This window comes from Dermochelys coriacea, chromosome 6, assembly GCF_009764565.3.
Source record: "Dermochelys coriacea isolate rDerCor1 chromosome 6, rDerCor1.pri.v4, whole genome shotgun sequence".
Taxonomy (NCBI): Eukaryota; Metazoa; Chordata; order Testudines; family Dermochelyidae; genus Dermochelys; species Dermochelys coriacea.
This window is the reverse complement of record NC_050073.1, coordinates 44,735,851-44,763,442: the sequence shown is the minus strand read 5'-3', so window position 1 is coordinate 44,763,442 and position 27,592 is coordinate 44,735,851. Positions and strand designations below refer to the sequence as shown.

General features: G+C 39.9%; 1 protein-coding gene across 4 annotated transcripts in view; it reads right to left on the bottom strand.

Moving 5' to 3' along the window:
- The window catches only part of ANO1 (anoctamin 1), a 68,656-nt gene that overhangs the window by 17,425 nt on the left and 23,639 nt on the right, over window positions 1-27,592 (bottom strand). For 2 of the 4 annotated variants that reach the window (XM_038405638.2, XM_038405639.2), the window contains 10 exons: window positions 26,652-26,693; window positions 23,376-23,440; window positions 20,982-21,116; window positions 16,422-16,582; window positions 8,804-8,886; window positions 6,725-6,736; window positions 5,770-5,841; window positions 3,733-3,810; window positions 2,516-2,590; window positions 469-670 (listed from right to left, as the gene is read on the bottom strand). In XM_038405638.2, coding sequence (XP_038261566.2) covers window positions 469-670; window positions 2,516-2,590; window positions 3,733-3,810; window positions 5,770-5,841; window positions 6,725-6,736; window positions 8,804-8,886; window positions 16,422-16,582; window positions 20,982-21,116; window positions 23,376-23,440; window positions 26,652-26,693 — 925 coding nt within the window. The remainder of the gene's footprint in view (window positions 1-468; window positions 671-2,515; window positions 2,591-3,732; window positions 3,811-5,769; window positions 5,842-6,724; window positions 6,737-8,803; window positions 8,887-16,421; window positions 16,583-20,981; window positions 21,117-23,375; window positions 23,441-26,651; window positions 26,694-27,592) is intronic. The other 2 variants (XM_038405641.2, XM_038405642.2) reach the window with 1 other exon arrangement.

The window sequence follows — 27,592 nt, the reverse complement described above, 5'->3', positions numbered from 1 at the left end:
TTTTTCTATGTCTTTATATTTTTCTGTGCTAAATAAATAATGATTGGAAGTAGAAAAAGAAAAGAAAAGAAAAGAAAAGAAAAGAAAAGAAAAGAAAAGAAAAGAAAAGAAAAGAAAAGAAAAGAAAAAGTATCTGTATATAACCAAACCTTAGAAAGACCCAAAATAAGTTGCATCCTCAAAATAAGTTATGACTGGGCACAAGAGTTTTAATTTATCCGGATCCATTTTGCCCACTCATAATTGGAGCAATAGCAGCAGAGACAAAAAGCAGCTAAAAATAAAACCAATTTCATGTGCCCTTTGATGTTTTTTCTTTAAGCTAAGGAGATAGAATTGCAGCCTTATGGTTGAATTTCCTGTTTTTGCTTATTTGTCTGAAGTTAGAAAATGATGCTATGTAAATAAGTAGTTTTTTTATTTTATAAAATAACTGATCTAATAGAACTGACAATGATTTATACATACCAATCTGGGTTAGCCACCTGGCTATGCAGCCATATACTTCATCCAGGATGATGATCACCACCAGATTAATAATAACTGCAGTTGCAGTGACTGTTACCCTAACACTAGACCGGCCAGAGGGAGTTGAGCTGAGGGCTAAGGCTGCTGCAGTGGAGATTCTGTATATAATGACTCCAAACACGATAGCAAATGTCAGTCCAACCTGGGAATAAAAGACGGCATTATCTGTTATAAAACACCAGACTGTCACTCATCAGCAAGCAGACTGAACTCTGAAATGCCTCCCATTTACTCCCTGGGCCTAATCCCAATCCCACTGATATCACTGAAAGGACTCTTATTGACTTCAATTGGCTCTGGCACAGATCCTCTGTTCCTAGCACTTTGATCATAACAGTAATTTTATATTATGGTGTTAGCACTTAATAAAAAGGAAGCTAAATGCAAATGCTAGAGGTATAGTTTATATTAATATTGATGCACTTCACTTTTAATTGATGTTCATAACATAATGGCTTTGTGGTAAGTGGCTTGTTATAAAGGAAAATCCAGGAATGAATGTGGCCTGTAGATATGAAGAGGAGAATATTTCTGAGAGTGATACATCTTAGCTTTTTTTTGTGCGTAAACTTCTGAATGTCCCTTTGAGACCTCCAATTTTGTGAGTGTTCAAAGATTAAACTAAAAGTAATGGTGCTGTAGATCAACTACATATTATTTCAAGTATACAATAAAACTCAGAAAAATATAGTTGACTCCTGAAAGATTTGGGGAAAAAGCCCTGCTTAAATGGAAGAGTATATTAAGAACATGATCCTGTAAGATGCTGAGCACTTTCCTGAGAAGTGATTAGCTCCCATTGAAATCACAGGAGGCACTCAGAGCCTCTCAGGATTGGGCCTTAGGAGGACTTCAGGAACATATTTCTGTCCTCTGATCCCAAATGGTGCAGGCCCACCCATTCGGAATAAAGAATTAAATCACTGAACTATGGGCTATTCTACATGTAGGCCTAGATCATTGTTCCCAGAATCAAACATCTCCATGAGTTCTTTGTTTTATCTCCAATGCAGAAGTGGGGGGGTCAGCTGCCTGTGTAGCATCTCTGCCCCCTCGGAGGCCATTCTATGGGTCTACACACTGGAATAGGGGGCAGCAACTGGATAGGCCAAGTATAGACTAGGGCCTAGGACAATTTTGTCCTTCCTCATCCTCACAGAGATTCCCAGGAAGAGATAATATAGTCTAGAGCCTATATTATCTTTTCCACTGAGAGTGTCACTTTTCTCTTGCTCATACACACACACACTAAGGCAGAGGACAGATAAGGCCAGAGGGAATCCCTGATAACGAGGCTGTACTGGAGCTGTGCTGCTAAGGAGCTGAGTGGTTGGTAGCCACCAGGATCAGAACTGGCATGGAAGCACATGGTCTCCATTTGAATGCCCTTGGCCTCCCTTAGAGTATCCAGATTTGGAGACCCCAGGGCTCATTCTGTGGAGACAATTTCACGGAACAATTAGTTAAGAACTCTGGAATGGGGATCCCCAGCCACCTGTCCTGCAGGTATTACCATGAGAAGGGACAATCTGAGTCATAATAACTACAGCAATATCTGCCCATCTTCTGAGTTACAGACCCTGTGTTGCATGTAATGGGTGAACTTCGATTGCTCTGATTCAGACGCAAGAGAAGACATACTCAGTTTGGAACCTGTAATCCAAAAGAACCCATGACTGACAAAACTCTCCAAAGCAGACTGTGTGTGGTAAATTACCATCCCTTTCAAAGCAGTGCATGGGAAGTGTACAGTTCTATAGAGAAATATATCTTTTGTTTCCCAGTCCTCATTAAGGACACTATGAAAGAAAGACATACAAGCAAAACAAAAGTCAAGTTCTACCTGAGTAAAGTGATTTTCAAATGATTTAAACTTTAAAGTGATCAAATAGTTTTTTCTCCTAGATAAAGATGTGCCCATTGTAAAAGGTGGATTTCACAATGGCTCACTAAGGTGAATCTTAAATATTTGCTAGGAAATACTTACCATGAAGATAATGCCAACAAAATTAGTAAAATATGCTGGAAAACGATCTTTCCATGTCAATTTCTCTTTATCAGTCTAAAATATGAAAAAAAAATCCACCCTGTAATTTAATGAAGCATCTAAAAATATCCCTTTTATTTGTTCTTGTAACAAAAACACCAAGGCACAGGAAAACAATCAAACACGCAACCAGTTAGAAGGTGGAAGGACACAGTGTTTAAAGATACAATTTTATACAGGTAAACTTCTTACAGCACATTTCGCTTCAATTTGGTGCTAAATCTTGCATTGTATAAATGAGTCTGAACAGCTTTTTTTGAGAAACACACTTAAGTAAACTATTACACTGTGAAATTAGATTTCTCCTAGTGTAAAATATTTTATTTTCCTTTCCCAGAAAAGATTTAAACTTTTTTTGTTAGAATATGTTTTCAATAAAGCACCATTAGGACTGTCCTTGCAAGCCTTACTTACATGAGGAATACTTAATCTTATAGGTTGTCCCATTGCAATATAGATTGCTCACATGGGGGAGGCTGTTCAGGATTGGGCCCTTAGTGCAGTGTTACCAGGGTTGATTTTGCTTTGCTATGGATTTAATCCTGTGAACACCTAACTATGAGTAACTTTTACACACATGAATAATGTTGATGTCAGTGAGACCATTCATGAGATAAGTTACTCACATGCAAAATCTCTGCAGGATCACACTTACTATATTTGATCACTCTATTAATTTTGATCATACAATCTATCTGGGAATGACAATCTCATTTAGAAAGTCATCTCTGATCTGATTTCATTTGTAAAGTTTGTGGAATGATAGTGATTTCTTAAGAGCGGAAAGAAAATGTCAAAGGTAAGTAACATTAAAGAAGATGACACTACATTGTACTGAACAACAATATCTCATTCAAGGTTACATGCATGTTGTCTAATAGAACAGCAGGCAACTCTGTCAAACATGTGGCACATGCTTCATTACAAAAATGCAACATCCATTCAATATGGTAACCCAAAGATTAGCCATGCAGTGTCATCCCCACTACACATAAACACAGTGTCTTTCTGGGTGCTGAAGAGAGGAGAAAATAACAACTGAACGTGAATATTAAACAAAGGTTCAACAACCAAAGGTTGTTGAGAAAAACAATCAATTTGTGTCTTCCATAATTACTCATAGTTTGAGTTTCTCCATAAATTTGAATGAAATGTACCAATTTCACCCCAGCCATGACTGTCTTAACTCTCTGTCTCCATTTGTTTGCTGTCTCTTCTGGCAAATGTCGACGCTTCTGATGGCAATCAAAGGGGAAAAAAAAGGACCATGCGATACAACGTTACAAAGCATTGACTAACAATGCTAAATTAATCCACACTCTCTCTGCTGAGTAAATACACAGTACAATTTAGCAACAAGTACTTCATTAGTTTGTTCAATGATTTGTGTTCCAGCTTCAGGTTTATTTAAAAAAATAAAAATAAAACCAAAAAATCAACACCCACTATCTGGAAGAAATCCCACTTTTAAAGGTGACTTGCAAAGAATTTACAAAATATTAGGCTCTTTTCTTCTTCTTTATGATGCACAAAGAAAGCCTGAAAGACTTCTCTTCTGAATTTTTTTTTTCCATTTTGAGGTTTGGTTTGAGAAATATCAGGAATTTCAGATCTGTTTTTTCATGGTTTGACTGGCTTCCAAGAGGTCTCAGAAGGGATGTTTACTATGAGCTTTAATACATTGGCACTTTAGGCTGAAATTTACAGGAGTGAGACCTGTATTTCTAAAGTATTAAAAGTAGAAAGCCCTCCACTTTTGCTGGGGAAATAAAAACAACATATTGAGATCAGATCTTCTTTCTTCATCACAAAAAAAGCTTCTTTTTTTTTAAAGTAATGCTGCATGTAAGGTATTCCACACTGAAATTAAAACCTTTTAATATTAAAGAGGTTAAGCTTGAACATTTTTTGCTGTAGTCTAACTAAAATATATTCGAACCAGCTGATGCCATTGTTTAAGATTGGCCAAACTATACCTAAATGTAAGCATGTAAAAAAACAAAACAGACAAATTTAAAATAATTCCAGTCCAGTCTGTCTAAAGTGTCCATCACTAAGTAACCTAACTGTCATATGATAACTGGCTATAATAATAGCTTGCATTTACATAATATCTTCTATCTTGAAGGATCCCAATGTGTCTTACAATCCAAACGTCTGCTATGCTGTACAAGCTACTCACAGGTATCACTTCATCCACCACTGAAATGCAGCCACCTCTGGGGTGACACGTGGCAACTGTTTAACCACAACACAACAAAAGAAGTTGGGACCGGAAGTGAAGGATACCTTTTTCAGCTGAGATGGCAGGGGGATTATATTTAGAAATGTGGAAGGTTATTGCCCAAGCTGGAATTCAGCCAGGATGTTGATTAATTATTATTAATTATTTTAGTAACTATTTTATTTTATTAAATGCCATGGGATTTTTAAAAGCCAAACATCTCAAGACCTAAGTGCAGAAAGCCAAATTCCAATCCAGTGGCTGAACATTTGTCTTTTAGAGGCATTTTGAAATTTGTGAACAGTCCATTCCAGTGATTCCAATTCCAATGTGAATAGTCCTCCACAAAGAAGGAGAAAGCAAATCTTAATTTCCCAATGGAAAAGTAGGGAGGAAAATCCATCAGAGACGCTTACTGAGTTTTCCTCTTCCAGATACCTCTCCTGTAGGAAAATCTGCAGTAGGATATGAATCAGCATTCAGTTTTTGCTCAATTCTTATTCAGCCAAACTTTGATTGGAATAAGTAAAGGACCTCAAGTAAAAGTAAATTGTTGATCCAAACAATTAGCATGTTGTTATGATGATGGATGCTAGGAAGGCATGAGAATCTCTCCTGAGAAGTTCTAGTTACTTATAATACAGCAAGGTACCAGGTTAAGTTATAGATTTCTCAAACTTTATCCATAGCCTAATAAGAATTCAAATGACAGGTGAAGAATTCTATTAACGTATATCTTATACCCAAACATTGAAGTCATTTCTAGAGTTGTACAAGCTTTATATATATGAAATGTATGTGCTACTGCAAATATAATTAATGGTTAAAGAAATGTTTGAAAGCTTACACATGATATACAACAGTAACTTTATGTTTATTTTTGTTTCTAAAATCTTGGTCAAGTCATCTTAAAATGGATTTGTTCACCAAAGAAGTTTATGTGGTTAAATAAATAAATATTTTACCATACCTTTTTATGTATGTATTCTTTCCTCAGTGATTTTTCTAATACTTTAGCTTCATATTCTGCTCTTGGATGAGCCTGTGAAATAAGTCACAATTAATAGTAAAGAAATTATATTGATTTCCTAGTTCATCTATATATGAACAAATGACAAGTCCAGTTCCTACTAATTTCCAGTTTCTCATACTGAATTCTAATTTACTATACATATCACTAATGTAATGTTGATAGCCTATTGTAGCTAAAATCTTTGAAGTACTATATCATTCTAAATTCTATTCCTTGGAATACATGTTTAGGAAACAGAAAAAAGCTCTACAGAATATATCAAGTGTAACCCTGTGCAGATCAAGCTTGGGTCATTGTGATTTACAGCGCAGCTTGCAGAGACTACAGATCACAACATGTGATGTTCCATCTTGATGTGAGACATTGCCATTTGGATCAAGATGAAACATTGCATTCTACAAACTATAATCTCTATGAACCATGCTTCATGAAGGGTAGCTGTTATCTGCTATAATTTAGGCAAAATATGTGCAGCTCTTGGGGTACTGGCAAGTTGCCAATGAGGCCCTCAGATGGGCCAAGTTTGGATACTAAATTTATTCATACCTACAGCAACATCCCTAGAAAGGTACATCTTTGCAATGCAACAGACACTGCATATTAAACTAGCCACATACAATGAAAAGAGGTGATATAGGAAAATAACCCGAAATAGAAGGAACAAGACAGCTGAAGTACCCAAAAGTACCCACAAGAATGCACTGGATGGAAAAATAGAATGGATTTGAAAAAAAAAAAGACCAACCACTGGAAAAAAGGAAAGAAAGAATCACTGTAGTGGGAGCTTTAAGGAAATTAGATCCTGGAAAAAAGAAGTGGGTGAAATCAAAAAGATACCTTTCACTGATAGACAGGTAATAAAAAAGGTAGAGCAATTAAAAAAATTCCAAACCTTGACTGCCTCCTTCAGGAAACCAGAAAAGAAAGAAAAAAAACAAAACACAAAAAACAAACAAAAAAGATGATTACTGAACTGTTGCAAATTGCACTGAATTTTTTTTTTTAAATCACATGCAACAACATGATAGATAAAGTGGATGGATAGATACAACCAGGAAAAATCAGTCTGCTCTTGTTTTCATATTGAAGATATACTAACATTACTGCATGAAAGATTTTACTGAATAAATGTACCCTACAGAAGATTAAATATTTTAGTATTTTAGAATGCCATCTAAGATCCTGATTCAGTAAGCATTTAAGCATCTGCTTAAGTCCCATTGAAGTCAATGGGAAGTTAGGAGCATAAGTGTGCTGCTAAACAAGGGGCTGTATTAGCTAGAGGGGAGCATATTAAGTGAAGAGTAAAATATACTTTATTAACAGCTGCTGTCTCTGGTCAGACATTGTTTTTACTGCAGAGAACTCTGAACCCACCCACAAAGGGGATAGCTGTTGGAAAGATACAGTTAATCCTTTCCACTTTCATGTATGCTAACAATTAGATACCAAAAATAAAGGGATAGTCGTCTTACAATACCTAGGAAAAAAGCATCCTCATATTGTCATCCAATAAAATAGCAGGCCCCAATCCTGCAGTGTGCATTGGCACAGGATATGCCTGCATGGAAAACTTACCAGGACTGGGACCTTAGAAACCAAACTTTCTTCTAAGTCAATTAAAAATAAAAAAGCTTTTGTAGAATAATTATATCAGGCCCATCAGATAGCATGACACACTGTTTAATAAAAGGTGTCCTAAAATACACTCCCATATAACTGAATAATATTTTTTGTGAATATAATCACTATATCTAGATTGCACAGACAGTCATATTTTTAATAAAAGAACTACAGGCATAAATCCCAAGAAATGAACTTTACAAAGATATAGGGCCCAGTCCAGCTCTCATGGAAGTTAGTGGAGCTGCCACTGAGTAATGGCTTTGAATGGTTTTTTGGGCTGAATAAAGCCCAAAATATTTACCACTCAGAACTCCCATTGCCTTCAATTCCAATTTACAATCCAAATATTGTTTCTAAAAAACCCAAAACACCTGAGATGGAATAAATCTAAACTGTCCTCCTTATCTTCTATGGGTTTTTTGTGTATGCCAAAGATGCTCAAATGAATTGTGCAGCTAGGGGCTCATCCAAAACATATTGAAGTCACTGATAAACTACAACTGTCTCCAATGGACTTTGGATCAAGGGCTTTGAAATGCAGATACTCAAAATGACTCTTTTCCTTTTATTCCATAAATATATTAATATTTAGCACTCTTGCATATATTATATATTTAGTACTCTTTTGCTTGGATCTTCCTATCTCTAACCAATCCCAAACATGTCTTTTGGCACACATGGCAAAGACAACCTCCAAATTTGTGTCCTAGTGTTTTTACACAATGCTCCATACCAATGTACCTGCAGTATTTTCCACAAAATTTTCCTGATTAAAATGTGATCCTGCACCATTAAAGTTTATGGGAGCTTTTCCCATTGGCTTGAATGGAAAAATTATGCCATTTTCAGAACCTGATTCTTCATGTTGGCTTTACTATGGTGTAAACTTTATCAACTTTGATAGAGCCATTCCTGACTTATAGCAGAGTAGCTAAGAGGCGAGTAAGTCTCTCTGCTTTTAATATCCTTTCTTGAGTCAGGGAATTATGTATGAGCTATATATTCCGTGCCTGCATTACTAGGTATGACCTAACATAACTTTTTTAAAAAAAGGTGTGTGTGTGTGTGTGTGTGTATGTGTGTGAGGGTTGTTGTTATAGATATACAATTATGCTTCCATGCTAACAAGATGTGCTAGCAATACCCACAATAAATAATCAGAAATAGTTCACATACAGGATTTTCCTTTGCACCAAGAAATTACTGCAAAAATCTTGCAGTATTCCATGAAGCAAAGTCTTAACAGTTTAGAGTAAGGCGCCATTTACAGTGTAACTATTGAAGTTAAAATGTAACAAAACAAAACCAGGAAATGGAGTCAAACCAAACCAACTTAAAAACTAACCTCCTCTTCTTCAAACCCAGTCAGATCCCATCTGTAGTTGAGACGCATCTGTTTTCTCTTCCAGTGTTCCATAAAAGTAGCAGCTGGAAATTAAAAAAAAAGTTTGTTAGAGCATAGTTATTTGGACCATTTATAAGGTCTTCAAAATCAAATTGTCCTGGGTTAGAATTTGTCTAAAGTATCTGCTTAGGTGTGTTGGGTCAAATTTATTCTCAGTTACCCTGGTGTAAATCCAGAGGATCTCCACTGAGAACAACTGAAAGCAGAATTGGCCTGATATCTACAAGATCTTAATAAGTAAAACTATGATGCATAAGGGCCTGGTTTTGCATATTTGGTACATCCAAAATTTCCATTAGGTTTGGACAGAAGGTGGCTAGTTATTAGGGCAGTTTAATTTCAGGAGCTGTTTTTAAAAATAATTTATAATTAAATTGTAAATGGAAATTTATGTTAGTGAGAATTCTGAGTTCTCCAGTAGGAGTACTTAGTAAATACTAAAGGCCAAACTCTGGTAGCCAACTTTTAACTCTGGGAGCCAAAAGAAATGCTCATATACCCACAAAACCTTTGTTTGTTCCTGGTAATAAATAGTTAAGTGCACAATTAAGGCTGGGATTTTCAAAGGTACCTCAGGGAGTTAGGTACCCAAATCAAATGTAACTAATATTTTGTGTCTCTGTAATGATATTAGCAGGTATCATTTGTATTTAGCTGCCTAGCAAGCTGAACAGTATTAGTTTTGTCCATACATAACAGTTGCGGATCTCTAACTATACTGGTATAGTTAAAGTGGTACGACCCGCGCCCCCCTGACCACACACACATCCCCAAGTGTGGACACAGTTATATTGGTATAAAGGTACTTATAGGTTATTCCCATTAGGGAAGTAAAATAAAGGAGAATAAGCTATATTGTATAAGGCACCTTTATACTGATGTAAATATGTCCACACTAGAGGTTTTATTAGTATAACTGTTTCAATAAATGATCACACACCTAACCAAAATGCATCCGATGAAGTGAGTTGTAGCTCACGAAAGCTTATGCTCCAATATATTTGTTAGTCTCTAAGGTGCTACAAGTACTCCTTTTCTTTTTGCGAATACAGACTAACACGGCTGCTACTCTGAAACCTAACCAAAATAGTTATACAAAAACTGCTTGTAGACCAAACCTGATAAGTGTTGCAAATAGGGAGCTTTTTAATGGCCATTGTAAGGGGATCCACTGTGCAGCAGTCATTTTGTTTTTAACAGGCTAGACCCAGGAAAAAGGAGCAATATGAAAACAACTCTTGAGATGTAGCAAATAACCCTGCTCTTTATCAGTGTATGTGCCTTTGAGGTGGAGGAAGTTCTCAGAGGACATACATTTTAATGCTGGGAACAAACCAGCACAGTTCAGTAAATAAGTAATTATGAAAGCAGCAAGTCCATTGAGAAAGGCTAACCCCACAAGAATTCTTCTGCAGTGAATACTAACAGATGTGCTCAACAAGATGTACCATGATATTCAGTAAAACCTTGGAGGCAGAGAGGGGAGAGAGAGAGAGACTAATACAGATAAAAGGGTGACTGGAATCAGGCTATGCTTTTAGCATTCATCAGTCCTCCAAGTGAAATTCTCATGTACAAAGCCTACAACTGAACCCGTTTATAATTCTTGTGCTTCCTGTAAATTGGTAACATCATAATTATATCTTAAAACAGTCTATGATATAATCCTTGAATCCCTGCCCCTTCTCTGTGTCCGTGGGAGTTCTTACACTGTGGTCTGTAGTTTCCACGTACAGTGAGAAAATGAAAGACACATTGTGTCATGCTGCTACCAGAAATCATTTTACAGCATCAACTTAGAAAAATGTAAAATGAAAATATTACATCTGAAACATAGCCATCTGTTAACTCATATGAGAAGCACCAACTGAGTGCGGCAGGTTCAAAGAAGTAGCAAAGAAAGAATGTCTTTCTGCCAAACAGACATGCATTTTCAAATCTCATCTGTGCCCATAAACACAAACTGAGCTCAAAGGTTCTGGTAGATTGCTTTCTAGATTGTTATTTGAGATGGATTTTGAGGGATTCTGGATGAGGTTTCATACCACACAAATTCAGGCCTTATTTTTAGGGGACAGAAAATCAATGTCAGACTGCTTATTTAAGAGGGGGGGATCCGCAGCTCCCAGGTATTGCAGTGACAGGGGGTCCCTGCAGCTCTGAGCTCTGAGTCACAGCGGAGGGGCTCTCAGTCGCCACAGGTGGGGGGGAGGACCTGGAGCTCTCACCCCTTGGCCCCAGAGCTCCGAGAAGCCATGGGCAGCGGGGACCCCGCAGCTCCTAGCTGTCATGGGCAGCAGGGGAACCCCAGATCTCTGAGTCGCTGCAGGTGATGGAGAGCCTCTTACAACTCGCAACAGCCACAGGTGATGGGGAGGCCACCTGGAGCTCGAGCCACTGAAGGCACCCATGCAGCTCTCAGCTGCTGCAGGTGGTGGGGAAATCCGAAGCTGTCAGCCACCATGGGCGGCAGAGGGACCCTCCTGCTCTCTCCCACAGTAGGGCTTGGGCTCAGCCCCATTTTGTCACAGTTATTTTTAGTAAAAGTCAGGGACAGGTCATGGGCTTCCGTGAATTTTTGTTTATTGCCCATGACCTGTCCCTGACTTTTACTAAAAATAACTGTGACAAAATCTTCACCTTTCTGATACCTAAGGAATGAACTCTTGTCTCCATAGCAATACCGCATGTGTGTTGGAGGTGGCCTGAGAAAGACCAGTAAGGCACTAAAACATAAGGCTATGGTATGGGAAAAACCCTGTGTTTGAGAAACACAGTGTGTTATTAGGTTGTAGCAACAGTAGCAGATGTGGAACAACTGTGTGGGTGCCAGGCAGGTTGGCCAAGTGAGAGAGGAAGGATGATCTTGTAGTTAAGGTTGTATCCTGTGGCTCAGGTTATCACAGTTCCATTCCCAGCCCTTCCAGAGATTTCCGTGTGATTTTGTGGAAGTCACTTAGGTTCACATCCACAAAGGGTCTCAGGCACCCAGATAATCACAGGAACAACACCGCAGTCCACAAGGCCTGAGTTAGGTGCCTAGGCTTCCTGTGCAATGAATGGGGAGACATAGGTGCCCAGGAATGCAATCCACAAAAGCCAGTAACCTAGCCAGGAGCCAATGGGATAGTTGATATGTCCTGAGTTTACAAGGTCATCCAGATCCTCCTGTATAATATTCCGATCTTTCTCTGAATTGGCAATACCTCCCAGCTTTGTATCATCTGCAAACTTTATTAGCACACTCCCACTTTTTGTGCTGAGGTCAGTAATAAAAAGATTAAATAAGATTGGTTCCAAAACTGATCCCTGAGGAACTCCACTGGTAAACTCCCTCCAGCCTGACAGTTCGCCTTTCAGTAGGACCCGTTGTACTCCCCTTTAACCAATTCCTTATCCACCTTTTGATGTTCATATTGATCCCCATCTTTTCCAATTTAACTAATAATTTCCCATGTGGCATGGTATCAAACGCCTTACTGAAATCTAGGTAAATTAGATCCACTGAGTTTCCTTTGTCTAAAAAATCTGTTACTTTCTCAAAGAAGGAGATCAGGTTGGTTTGGCACGATCTACCTTTTGTAAAACCATGTTGTATTTTGTCCCATTTACCATTGACTTCAATGTCCTTAACTAATTTCTCCTTCAAAATTTTTTCCAGGACCTTGCATACTACAGATGTCAAACTAACTGGCCTGCAGTTACTCAGATCACTTTTTTTTCCTTTCTTAAAAATAGGAACTATATTAGCAATTCTGCAATCATTCGGTTCAACTCCTGAGTTTAGAGATTCATTAAAAATTCTTGCTAATGGGCTTGCAATTTCAGGTACCAATTCCTTTAATATTCTTGGATGAAGATTATCTGGGCCCCCCGATTTAGTCCCATTAAGCTGTTTGAGTTTCGCTTCTACTTTAGATATGGTAATATCTACCTCCATATCCTCATTCCCATTTGTCATGCTATCATTATCCCTAAGATCCTCTTTAGCCTTATTAAAGACTGAGGCAAAGTATTTGTATCCTGAGTATCCTGAGGCCCAACCCCAAGGGAGGTGCCTATTTCTGCTTGTGATACATGAACTGGGGGAAGATAAGGGTTCCTCTGCCAAATTTGTCTTCAGGGACTGATCCAGTAGGTGTGGTAAGAGGCTGCCCAACTCCATACAAAACAGCTGGGGGTTGGGGACAGCTCCCTTGTAACACTGAGTCCAGTGATGAGGGTATTCACCTGGGGTGTGGGAGACCCCACGTTCAAGTCCACTCTCCTCTGCCTGATGAGGAGAATGGATCTGTCACCTCACCACTGAGTGCTCTTACCACTAGGATACACAGTGATTCTCCCTTTTTCCCCAGCCCAATTAATATTAATTATTCAATTATGTATTTAAAGTGGAACAACTTCAACAGAAAAGTGAAGGAGTCCCACATCAGAGTATCCCATAGTCCAGTGGTTGGGACTCTAAGAGAAGTGGCAGATCCCTGGTCAAATCCCTTCTTCCCCTCAGGCAGAGGGGGGACTTGAACCCTTGGTTTCCCACTTCCTAGGTAAGTACCCTCACCACTGGGCTAAAGCATATAAGAAATTTACCCTTCCCCCATTTGTTTTCTGTGGAGCTATGTGGCAGCCTCTGAGCACACTGACTGGATCAGGCCCAGCACATAAGTTAGATGAATGAATGCCTATCTTCCCCTGGGTGTGGATTGCTCTGGGGTTTAGGGTAAGAGATAAACATCTGGGTACCTAGAGTAGGGTTGCCAATTTTGGTTGGACGTATTGCTGGGGGTTTCATCACAGGACATAATCTTGAATTAAAGATTACTCTTTAATTCCTGGAGACTCCAGGACAATCCAGGATGGCTGGGAACCCTAGCCTAGAGGGAGGCAGCAAGGTGCATGCCCAGAGGCAGAAACATAGGTGTAGAATGCATGCTGCAGCAGTGCACTTGAACCGATACAGCTGTGCCCCTGCAGCGCATGCAGTGAAGACGCTTTATGCCGACGGGCATACAAAGAGCTTTCCTGTCAGCATAAAAACCTGACTCCAGCGAGTAGCGGTAGCTATGTTCGTGGGAGAATTTCTCCTGCTGACATAGTGCTGTGCACATGAAAACCTATGTCAGTATAACTTATGTCACTCAGGGGGGTGGAATATTATACCCCTGAGCAACATAAGTTTTGCTGACATAGGCAGTAGTGTTGACATAGCCTTACTCTAAAATACATACGAGTTTTGTGGATCATGGTGGCATCTAAAAATGACACAGAGGTGCCAACGTACCTTTATGTATCCAGGCCTAAGGCCTTGCTTTGAGGTACTTAAGCATGTAAGTAGAACTATTAAAGTTAATGGAAAAATTCAAAGCATTTAAGTTAGGCATATGCTTAAATACTTTTTTAAAAGAGGGGCCTTGATAGCCTTATATCTCAGTTCTTCATTATAAAATAAGAGCAATACTTTTCTTCCCCAAAGAATAAATTCATAAATGTCTGTGAGGCTTTCAGATGCTCTGGTGATGGAGGATATACAAGTATCCAAATACACAAGCAGTTGTAGGGGAGGTTTTTTGCTGATACACCCCCAAGTTGTTTGTTTACTCTGACTTTGCATAATGATAGAGATTGCCCCTTCAGTCACCAAAAATGGGTAGAGGGGACCAATATACTCTGCTAAGGAATGGAACCAGACAACCTTCCATGTCATGATACATTTGAGTAGGCTGCAGACCAATTGGAGTACCTGTCAATGCAGAGAGAGAGAGAGAGAGAGAGCAAGTAGATATTTGATTACCCACATGACAGAATCAAACTATTTAAAGTCTCTGACATGGGTTGGCATGCTGCTCTGGGTTGTATCACATTTCTCAATATATGTAACATGACAAGATGCTGTTCAAGATAACAGATCACTGACCACCACAGATTCTGCACCTCTTCTTCAGATTTCCTGCTGATTATCTTATTATACTTGTTTGCTGTGTGCATTTTAACCCAACTCTCAACAGGATCATATAGTAGGAACCCACTCCTCTTCCAACCTTACATTGAACAGAATATTCAGTCATAGCAGATGGTATTGCACCTTCTATAAATTTTGGCCACGAAAACAAAGTTCTTACTTTATTTTGAAGGATACACTAACCTCATCTTAAATTACTGCTAATAAAAAAAATGGTTCCCTATATATCTCAGTAAATGAAAACTAGGGTTGTATTTCCAGAACTAAATGAGATACAGTGTCAAAAATGGAGCTCACTACTCATACATAAAAGCCCGCATAGGCAAAGATCTCCTTGTGCTGCTTTTAGTGACGTACTAGTGACGTTGTGGCTATTCAATGTGGTGGATGGTAGGAATGAATCCACCCCCAGCTAAGCGGAGGCAGGCTATTAGGCTCAAATGCAGCCTGTGGGCTGGAATGGCAGCTAGCCTTTGTCTGTGCTCCCTAGTGCAGGATTCCTATGTATTAGGTTTATACACAAGTGGCTCCAGACCATCTATCTCTCTCTCTCCTAATGGAAACCCCCTGACTTGCAGAGGATGTGGTTAGTCACTTAACTGATAGTCCCCCTCACGCAGGGCCAGTGTGACAGTTCCATAGCCATGAGGGCCTTACATGAAACCTCCCAGATTAGTAATGCAAGAAATTGGAGTTCTCTCTGTTCACCGAACCAGCTAAAAGCTTTGTGCTTCCCACCAGTGGCAATTATCTTAACTAACTGAGTTCTCTATCCTAAATGAATAAGTCCTTGAGCTACCTCAGTACTGAATCTCTTCAACAGAAATCTCCTGTGTAGGGATTTTCTGATACCATGTAGGCTACTGTCCACAGTAGGGAATCTAGCTGAGACAATAGTAATAATGTTTAGCACTTACACAATGCTTCTAACCACTTTACAAACTTTATCTAATTCATTCTCACAATACTTCCCTGGGACAGCTAATATTAACAACTCAATTTTACAAGTGGAAACTGAAGCAGAAAAACTTGCTCAAGAGTTCAGGAGGAGTCAGCATTCGAAAAATAATTAGAACGCAGCAGCTTCAGGTTCATGGTCCTCTGTGCAGACCACTAGTCCAGGCCTGTTCCCTGATAAACTTAATTGCACTTATGAGCACAGCAAAACTCAGCCATGTTTTGTTCTGAGACAAAATGGCCATTACGCTCCTCTTTCCCTTCTCTGCCCCACATACTCTATACATCTCTTCAGCAATGTTCTAATTTGGAAGCTGGCTCTGTAACTAGATTTTGTTGGCAAGCTACGCAATCCCCTTAATTAAATCTAGACATGCCATGCAGCAGTTTTATGCCATATGCTTAACAATTTCATTTTATATTCATCTGGGCAACCTCCTGAATTTTAAGCTTCAGTCCAGAATATAAATGTAGGGATGACAGTTTCATTGGAAAAAGTGGGGAGGGGGCTGGGTGACGAGGAACGTGACATAATTAACTGCCCAAGCATAAAAATACTGGTTTAGCTTTTGTTTGTTTGTTTGTTTTCCTCCTGTATTTAAGAGAATTAAAAACCCCGCGTCAAAGCCATCAATTTCTTACCCCACAGAGCCATAAAGACAGAGAAGAAAACAGTTGCTGGGTTGTCAAACAGGTGACTCGCTCGAGCAGTGGCACAGGCAGAGCTCATTTTCCAGTAACTGCATGTTTTGTCACATAGAGGACACATGGTGATGTTGTTTCTCTCATCACACATCTCCATACTGTGAGGAAAGCAACAAGTAAATGCAAAGAGTAAGATTAATACATTTCATCTGCCATGCACAGGTCATTTCTTCTGATAAGACATTTGTCCTCTGCATATGTTCCCAGTCACTGAATGCACATTCAACCTGCTCGGCTGCCAAATGCTCCCTTCATATTTCTTCTCATTTCTCAACCTCTTCTTAGTATTGTTACTTATTTTGTATTATGGTCAGTCCTAGAAGCCCCAAATGACATCAGGGTCCCACTATAGGCCTGATCCAATTCCCATTCAGGTCAACAGAAGTCTCTCCATTGACACCGAGAGGAAATGAATCAGGCCCTATGCTATTCACTGTATAAACACAAAATGAGAGAGAGCCTGTTCTGAAGTGCTTACGGTGTAAATAAAGGCGACAAAGGATAGGAGAAAAATAAGTATTAACCCCATTTGATACATGGGGAACTGAGGCAGAGAGAGAGAGAGAGAGAGAGTCTGTGGGAGATCTGGAAACTGAACTCCGATCTCCAGTGCTTTAATCACAAAACTGTTTTTCCTCTCTACTGTCCTCAAGACAACCTCCTCACTTAGCTCTGTCTCTGGAACTACACTATTGGGAATATGTGACCTCAGATCAAGGCAACAATGTTAGAAGAGGCACATTAAATGAAATTGATCCAATGTTTTTTGCTTTGACCTGCACTCCATTTAATGGGGAAAAGAGACTATCTGGCAGTCTGGTCTAAAGTTTGCTGTGTGGTATGAGAAAGAATATCTCGGAATTGTCATTAGACCACTACTACATTCATGAATCTTAGCACCAGATGTTTTAAGGTGCCTCAATTGAAATGCTAATTTTGCATCTACAATCAATTGCAGGTGCAATCAGTAGCATGCGAAAGTGATAGAGTTTCGGGGCTAGATTCTCTAGTCCTGCTGTGCTAAGCAAGGGATAGGACTGGTGAGGTGAAAGGCAAAATTGATTTCAACCTGTGCCAGTGCCCAGCATAAAGTACAGCAGGAAGAGGATTGCTCTACTTTAAGCAAGACTGCCTACGATTCCCAGCAATTACTCTAGCAGCTGGGGCAGGAAGATGAGCCCACTACATCGTCTACACAGAAACCCACCCTGTGCTAGAGGCTGGTAAGGGGATATCAGAGGAGTGTCTGTGCTGGCTGCTAAGCTTGTCAACAGTTGGAGTGATGCAAAGCAACCCTATCAGACCAGAAAATCTGCCCTAGAGATCCAACTACATGATTTGTGGACACAGATATCGTTGTTCCTGATTGATATCTAAATTTCTATCATTTGCACATGAAACAGATTATGGAAGCAAAACTAGAAATGTAAAATTAGAGGCCTTTTTTGAAAGTGTATAATAAATAACTAAATAGTACAATTAAAAAACATCCGGCACCTGGATTTTATAATTTTGATCAGATTACCTAGTTTAGACATACGTATTCTTGAGTTGTCTTTGTTGTTCATAGTAGATGCTTTCCACTACTTTATAACAGACATGCCATCTGTATTCTGGTTACACAATTTTTTTATGTTCTTTTAAGATTAATTTATATAATGATCTGATCTACAATTATGAAAAGGACAGAAAAGTTGCTGTCAACAAGTGAGCTAAAATAAATTATTTTTAGCACATACCTCATCAACAGGCCACATGATTATTTTGTCACATCTCTGGAGATTTAGGTGTATATAAACTCAAAACTTAAGCAAGTGCTGATTCATCATAAGCTTAACTGTGACCTTCTATTTTGTCTACATGCTATCTGTTTTTTACCCACGGCTGTTTTCCAGAATCTACTTTCTGAGAACATGTATTTTGCTCTGTACATATTTTATCTTTCTACTGTGGAGAACAAACTCTTAAATGAATACTGTGAATACTTATACATTGTCATGCACACCTATGGCACTGTATTAATAAATAATAATAACTCACTATTAGATTATTAAGGTGGTAGAATACTGATAACATAACATTTTTGCCCAGTATTGGATATTGTGGGCTCAGTCCTGAAACCTGCTTCAAACCCTTTGAGAGCTCCAGCATTAAAAGGGAACAGAAGGAGGCCAAATGTTCCCTCCCAGAGATTCCCCTGGTGTGGAAGAGTACCCATCACATGTAAAATGCTCAAATGGATGAGGCGTGCAGGAGGTGTGGCCAAAGCTGACTGTGTTCTGGCAATTGCAGGCTGGCAGATAGACACTTGGGACCCATTGCCAGACAGGATATATTAATGCAGTCCATCAGACAGAGTCTGGTGTAGAGCTGATTCCAGGAATGGGGAGTTGTAGCTTCCTGGTGTGCCAAACTCTAGGCCTTAATGACACTATACTTTCACAGATATGTAGCATTTTATTTTGGATTTTTAGTTGCTTCAGCCAAGTACCAGAAGGAAAAACTGTTGTTCAATACAAAATTATGTAATTATCTTAATTTATTTTACATATCCTACAGCACTGATATTTCCAATATACCTGACAAGCTAAAACAAATGCCCAGAAAACTAATCTTTTCTCATCTCCAATGGCCTGATTGATGTGAACTATTTCTGATCAGGCATATGGAAGTTTTACGATGCAGCAGTTCTAAATTATAATTGTTCCAGAACCAGGCTGCCTAGATTCTTAAACTGCTGGCAGGGACATTCTATTTTACAATTAATTGTATCTTTACTCCAACAGATAAGAAAATTTACTGATGTTAAAACTTTGCCAAATTATCTGATATGAACACATGTATTCACTTGATTCTGCAAACACATGTGATTGACTTTATACATCTGAGTAGTCACATTGTGTGTTTATGACTGCAGCCTAAGTGTGGAATTCAACCTGATGCAGAGAGGTAAGGCTTGTGCTGGAATTGTGCAAAGGAGAAAGACTGGCTGCACAGGGTGAATCCATGTACCTTGTGCACCTTTTCACAGATTTCACACAGTTTAAGGCCAGATGGGACTATTAGATCATCTAGTCTGCCCTTTACATCACAGGCTAGTAAATTTCACCCTATTAATCTTATACTGAGCCCAGTTACTTGGGTTTAAATTGTTGTGTGCCATAAGCAGAAAACAGGAGAGACTGAGGTGCCACCAACACCTTGAGGCCCCTGAAATGGAAGGGAATTGATTAGCTGAGATTTGCCCAGATGATCCTAGCAGGTGATTCGTGCTCCATGCTGCAAAGGAAGGTGAAAACCTGCTAGGTCTCTGCCAATATGATTTGGAGGGAAATTCCTTTTCAACCCCAATGTGGAGATCAGTTGTATCTTGTGCATGTGAACAAGATATACCAGACAAGCTTCTAAGAAAGAGGATTTTCTGTGCTGTTTCAGAGTATTAGTCCACCCTGTCTGGTGTCCTATCTCCAGCTGTGGCCACTGCCTGATTCTTCCGAGGAAGGTGACTGCCCCCTGCTCCCACCCCAAATACATCTGGCCAATTGTGCTTTGGGGAAAAATATCCTTCCTGACCCCTGCAGGTGACTGACTGAATCCCTGAAGCATGATATTTGTTCATAATCATTATCTTGAAGCAGAACTGCAAGTGTTTTGAGCATGGTGAGGGTAATGTAGAGCTTCCTGTTCTCTCCAAGGCCCATGAAGGGAACAAATAAACATCAGGATTCACGGACTCTCATGCCAGAAGAGACCACTATGACCATCCTATGTCCCATGTGACTTCCTGCACACACACGCAGAATTTTTCCCAGAAGCTGAATTAAAGCATATCTTTTAGAAAGATATTTAATCTCATTTTGAAGACTCCAAACAACGATGGTGAGTTCACCACCACCCAGGTAAGAAGTTCAAAGTTTAATCATCATCCCTGCTAGGAAATTGCATCTTATTTCAAAGTTGACTTCCAGCCATTGGATCTTGTTATATCTTTGTCATCAAGAATAAAAATTCCCACCATCTGATATCTTTTCCACATCTAAGTACCTGTACACAATGATCAAGTTACCTCCCAAACTTCTCTTTGATAAACTGAATAGATTGAGCTCCTTAAGCCTCACATTGTAAGTCTTGTTTTCCAGCCTCAGGAACATTTTTGAACTCTATTCAGTATGAATTCTCTCTATGCCATGAATGATACGAATGAACTTTATAAGGGCAGTCTGGTGGAAGCTAGGGGAAGGGCTCCAGGATCTGTGTTTTTGAAGATCTCATGATTCTATCACACTGCATAAGTGATGCAAAAGGGCTGTGGCCAATATTCCAACTCATGGCCTGGTCCCAGGTAGGATTGAAGATTTCTCTGCTCCAACCCTACAACTCAGCACCAACATAAAGCTTGAATAAACGATTGGTGTCATACATATATAACAGCCTGGATTCTGAATGCTGTTTGGATGTGTAAAGAAATAAAAGTGAGCATTTGCATATTTTTTTTACCTTGGTATATTCTCATCCACCGTTGCACAGCCGTATAGAAACACAATAACCCCTACAATGGAAGCAGGAATGAGCATTTGAGTATAAACTCCCAGCCAGGCAAAATACAGTCCAATCTTCTCTCCAAAGTATTTTCTGAAATACATTGAGGGGAAAAAAAACAATGAAATGTTTACTATAGCTTAAAATATACCATGGCTAAAATTATGAATCACAGTAGTATTAAGCTTGAAGGGGAAAGTAAACTCTTGACTAGCTGGAATGCATTTCCCCTAGGAGGATTCCTTTTTGCATGCCCCTTGGAATGAATCCAGTGATGGAGGAACCAAGAAAGTCAGTTATCCCTACTAGCCAAACTCTTTTGCTCTTCTGCGTGTCTAAACAGATATATTTAGATTTACCATGATCAAATCTTCCTAAACAAGAATTTTTCCCTTTTCTTTATTGAAATTACTCCATGGACTCTGAATCTCAACAATGACAAACAAAACTCATCCTCAGTAAAAAGAAAAAAAAGATCAAAATCTTGTATTCTTTTGTGCACCTTAAATTCCCATTGTGGTAAGCAGGGCTTTTGAATGTATTGGGAATGCGTAGTCAACCCAAAAGAGTGTGAAGTGGGAATTTAGGAAAAGAAAGCCTTATCCCTGTTCCCATTGGAACTTTAATTTAAACTTAACTGCAAACTCAAATGCATCTTCTGGTTTAAGTCACTTGAAAGGGCTGATGTAACTAAACTAAATGTCTGTTTCTCATCTGGACCCATTACTTTCTGGTTTTCGAGCTTTGTCGGTCTGTCTAATGGTCTATAGTCACTGTAATAACTAAGCAGAAATGTCTAGGTATTATCAATATCCTGCCCTGTCACAGTGCCTCTATGGAGCAGGGGCGGCAAGTTATATGGGCCCGGAGTGCCCGGACTCCAGCAATATTCAGTGCCTGGCTCCACCAATATTTGGGGCGAGGTCCCTCCCCCAGCCCAGCCTGCTGCCCCCACGTGTCTCCCCTGAATGTCCCTTGGCCCCCACTTTCTGCCCCCATGTTTCTCCCCCGGGCCCCAGAGTGTCCCTATCTCAAGTGGGTGGCTGCCCCCTGCAACTCCACGCTGTGCTGGGCTCCGCTGGTTCCCGGCATCAACTGTTGCTGGAGGGTCCTAATGCCCCCATCCGCTAGTGCCAGGGAAGGCTGACTCTGCCCCTGCCCTTCCCTTCCACTTCGGACCCTTCCCTTTTCCAGCGGGACTCTCCACCAACACAGGGGCTCCCCCTGCCTGCAGTCACTGCTCCTGCCCCACACTGGGCAAGGGGCTGTCCCATTCCCTACCCCCAGTGAGGCTACAGTGAGGGGCAGCAGCAGGGGAGGAGGTGCACATGTGATGGCAACCCTCCCAGCCCACTGGAGGGCAGGCAAGGGGGCTTCCTGGACCTGAGAGGGGCCCTAGGACCACGAGCAGTGTCAGTGGTGCAAGGTGAGTGTGCTGCCTGGTGGGAGGGGAGGCCTCTCCCTTGGAGCTCACTGTTGCTGGCAGAGAGAGGGCTGTGGGGAGTCCTCCTCTCTGGCCCCAGCCCTGGGGCAGCCTGCCTGCACCCTAAACTCCTTATCCCCAGCCCTGTCCAATCCCAGAGCCCTCACCGCCCCGCACCCCAACCCTCTGCCCTAGCCCTGAGCCCCTCCCACACCCCAAACCCCTCATTCCCAGCCCCAGCCAGAGCCCTCATCTCCCTGCACCCTAACCCTCTGCCCCATCCCTGAGTCCCCTCCTGCATTGTGAACCCCTCATCCCCAGCCCCACCCCACAGCCCTCACCCCTGCATCCCAACTCTCTGCCTGAGCCCCTCCCACACCCCAAACCCCTCTTTACCAGCCCCATGCCAGAGGCCTCACATTTTTACATTATTTTTAAATATATATATCGGCTTACAAGACAGGTGTGTGTGTGGGGACTTGGACCTGTTCTGGGCACCACCAAAAATTATGCAAACCTGCCACCCCTGCTAAAGAGGGAAGGTAGCTTTATATTCTAGCCAGGGAATCAGCACATATTCTGGGTGCCCCGGCCTTGACCCATCTCTAGCAAGTTCTGCCCCCCTCTCTCTCTCTCTGAGCTGCATCAAGGGCTCCAAGCCTATAGAAGGTTTGTGTCTTTCTTTATCATCCCCCAGGGAGGACTTTCCACTGCCAGGGATCCCCAGTCTGGGAAACCAGTAGAATCCAGGGAGAGAATCAGGCTCTGTATCTGTATCTGTGAACTTTATGAGGGCAGTCTGGTGAAAGGTAGGGGAAGGGCTCCAGGATCTGTGTTTATGAAGATCTAATGATTCTATCACACTGCATAAAACTTTATGAAACTTCTAAAATTCTGCCTGGAAACAGGACATTTAGAATTCTCCTTACCTCACTAGGTCAATTGGCTGGTATTTATAAAAGACTCCATAGCTTGCCCATTCCTCACACAGGAGCTATAAAATAAATCACAAATGAAAGCTAAAATCAGGCATCACGTAAATGAGCTGTTTCTCTTTTTGTTCCAAATTACTGCACAGTTCGTGTTGTGCTCTGGTGTCACTCTTCTTGTGGTTGCACGTACCTCAATCGACCAATACATGCATCTGCATTGAGTATGAAAAACAAGTTTGATGGTTTGGCACATTGCATGCTACAATGATGAATTCTACTGCATTAAAAGCTCTCCAACAACAGGACTAATGGATAGATGTAAGGGGGATTTTATGATTTGTTGCAAGTCATACATCAGTCAAGTCTTTAGCAGAATGGATGTGGATGTGAAGGATGGTTGTTCTTGGAATTATTAGAGAGAGAGAGAGACACACACACACAGATACCAAACTGGAATAAACTAGTTTGCGGTTGCTGCACTAATATTTTGCATCTGTAGAGAGGAAATGTACTGAAGTGTCCAAGAAACTGCATTTAAGATCTAAAGAAGAACACAATGATCTTCACTCATTACTTTCAGTCAGGATTTGGGCCAAAGAAAATAAAGGTCACCATTAATGGCTCACAAAATGAAATTAAATACTCACAAAACTAGATTCATCTGAAAGCACTCAATTTATTACATAATTTACATTGTAAACAAGACTACACTTCTGAGATTTGATTCTTCCTGACCCAGTCCCATTCTGAAGAGAGAACAAGGACTTATTAAACTGGCTATTTGACATCCTTCTTGCCATTCAGCACATTTTATATCTTGCCACAGAATATTAGTTTTGGTACAAAAATCTCATTGATTTCTGTGAAAATTCTTCACACAGAACCAGGAAAAATAAAGCCCTAGATTCCTATGATCTACCTGCGAATTCCAGTACAATGATAATCTCTCTATTTAGTTTTTTTCTTTAGTTTGATATATTAATATAAACAATATAACAATGATAAATCCATACAAGCAATAGCAATGAATAGATCTCTTTGTTCTAATTGTCACCACTGTCTTCATTCAATCATTTGACAATGGTAAAACCTCTAAAATTTAAATGCATGAGTTGGTTGCTATCAATATGTTTCTTTAACTGTAATCTTTGGTAAGAAAAAACCCAAAACACATCAAATGTAGCACAAAGAATCAGAATCAGATTAATTTAATCAGCAAGTACATTCATATTCTGAAATAACAGGATTCATTTAAAAGTTGCTGCTAACTGCATCTTTTTTCACTTTGTTTCTAGTTTAATTTTAACCAATTTAGCATTTCACCTATTATCACAGGTTACTTGCACCTTAGTTCTAGACATGAGGAAGCAAGCAAGTGAGCTGCATGCTCACTTATTTCCCACTACCAGAGCATGTGGTAGGTGACTGGGCATGGCTATGGGCATAGCCTGTACCCCATCATCCCTACTTCTGCCTGGAATGGGGGTATAGGCCAACAGCAAATTACTAACCTAACCTACAGCACATGGATAGCTGGTCAGGATTTAATTTGGAGGTGTGCCTCTGTGTGTCAATGCCAGCCATGGCTATCCACCTGCGTGGTGCAGTGTATGCATCACTTTTACCTAAAGCTGGGCTTAAAGTCAAACCCTCTCTCTGAATTAACTATTAAAAAACAGTAAGTGGAATATTAAATAGCTGATGTGGAGCTGAGAATGGGGATGTGAACACTGGCCTATTTACAAAACCAAAGAGTGTGATATTTTTCTTTAGAGTTTTATTTAAACTGATTCATAGAAGCAAAATAATTAAATCATAAAAACTAGCATTGCCTAACTGTTAAATAATTAATTAAATAAAAGGCTTTTAACTCATATGTCTTAGACACAAAGAGTTCTAAATTAATTAACCTTAGGTGCAGATAAACCAATTTCAGATATTTTGTTCATATAAGAATAGCTAACAACAGGCTGATGTTTCCTGAAGTCATTAGCTTATTTGAATCATGATGTGGTGAAACCTGACATCTCAGCAGCTTACAAGTCTACCATGAAAAAAAATACAATTAAATAAATAAAACCAAAAGCCTCATTGGCCTCTGATTTTGGTTGCCCGGTCTGAGATGCCTTTTGTCTGATTTTGTCTGCACTTCCCACTGACTTCATTTGGAGCTGTGGGTAAGCACCAGTTCTGAAAGTCAGCCCCAAGCAGACTCAAGTTTAGAAACCCAATAACTGAGGGCCCCAAACTTTGTGTCCTCTTTTGAAAACTTTGGCCTTAAGCTTTTTGTCTCAGTTTTTCTGTCTGCAAAATGCAAACCCCTCTTCTTGGAAGCATTATGAAAATTAAGTTGATTATACTTACAGAACACTATATATGTACCAAATATTATCTTGTGCAATTGTCCTCCCATAGTTTATTAAACCTATCTTATAACCTTCCTCCTCATTCCCACTTTCTTGTTTTTTCTATACAAATATTATATATTTAAAAATGGAAAACAAAAGGTCTGATGAAATTATATCTATCTATCTCTTAAGACGGTGTCTTGAAACACAGTCAGTCTGAAATACCCTGCATCAGGAGAGTAACAACATCCTCTAAGTCATGAACTTGGCTAAACAGGAACTAAAGTGAGATCCAATACTGCCAGTAGGGCCCATTTGGGAGATGAACTGTAGCACTCCTTAGCATAGGCTGGGACTTAAAGAATAAAAATTTTCCCTTAACTTAGTTACATGACAGCAAAACCTTGTTTGAAACCAGGTAATATTTTTTTGCCCAATAAATTCTAAGTATCAAAATGGTTACTTTTGAGATTATTTTCCGCAGGGTCAGATTCTGATCCCCTTACTCGGGCATAGCACTCATGCAGTATAGCTGGGAGTGATTTACATATGTATGTCTGAGCAGGCCAGGAGTGGTTGCTCTCACAGCAAAGCAGTGTAAAAGGCACCCCAGGTTGGAGAACTGAGGGGACACAGCTGTCCATCAGTCCAGATTATACTTAATGTCACAGCAACCTTAAGAGACATTAGAATGTAAATGCTGACATTTTTCCTATGATGATGTGAAATGCACCATTATTACATGGGGTAATTTATACACATCCATGTTGGAGTAAAATTAACATTTAGAAATATTTCCGCTATATGGCACTGATTGCCTTTCCACGATATTTTCTGGGAAATCTTGGCAAATGTCCAATTCCCGACAGGTGACTTGTGAGGCTAACACTCTTGAGAACTTGCTGAATTGCATATATCAACTTACTTTTCTGTCATTGAGCTCAACATTTTCACCTTCGTAGTCACCCTTTAAAGAAAGAAAAATGGCATCATCCAACAAGTCACACCCAGAACTTTTATGCGGCTCACATACCATGTATCCCACTCACGTAATGCATCAAAAACAGAAAGGCAATTTGTAAAATAATGCTGTATTATATGGGGTCATTTCTCATGGCACACTTTGTCTTCTGTCATCGAGCACATGAAGAAAAAGTAATAAAGTCGGTCACAGGGTAAAAAGGAATGAATAAGTAATAAAGGCAACCTAAAAATGTTAAGGGAAGAACGTGATTAGGGATAGGCCCACATTTGAGTGATATTTGGGGTTTAGTTCATCCATTATAAAAAGAGGAGACCAGCTTAGAAGGCTGACCCATATCCAAATTGTCCCAAAGCTCAGGGATGATTAAATCTGGGGCTTTGATTTGGGGTCATTTCTAAATATGACAAGGAATACAATTATGGAACAAATAAAATATACATATCAGTGGCTATCAGTAGCTGTCTACCTGTCTAATAAAGCACAGCAGAGCATTAGCATGTACATGAACTAGAATTTATTTAATCTTTTTTGAATGCTAAATGGTATCTCTATAGCAGATGCTTGTGATAAATGCCAGATAGACAAAAGGCCGGATTCTGATCTCATTCACACTAATGTAAACCAGTGATAAACCCATTCAAGTCAATGAAGTTTCATTAGTTTTAAACCCCCTGCAAGTGAGAGGAGTATGACCACCACTGTGTTACTTCAGCTTTACATCACGATCCTTTATACGCTCACAGAACAGGTGCAGCAGGGGCATCAAACACTGCTTTATAGACATTCATGAAGCCTCTATAGGAAGGGACTATCTGTAAATGTTTGAACACCAGCCACTTCTCAGTCTCTTCGGTAAGGGTGTCAATTAATGCTAACTGTGG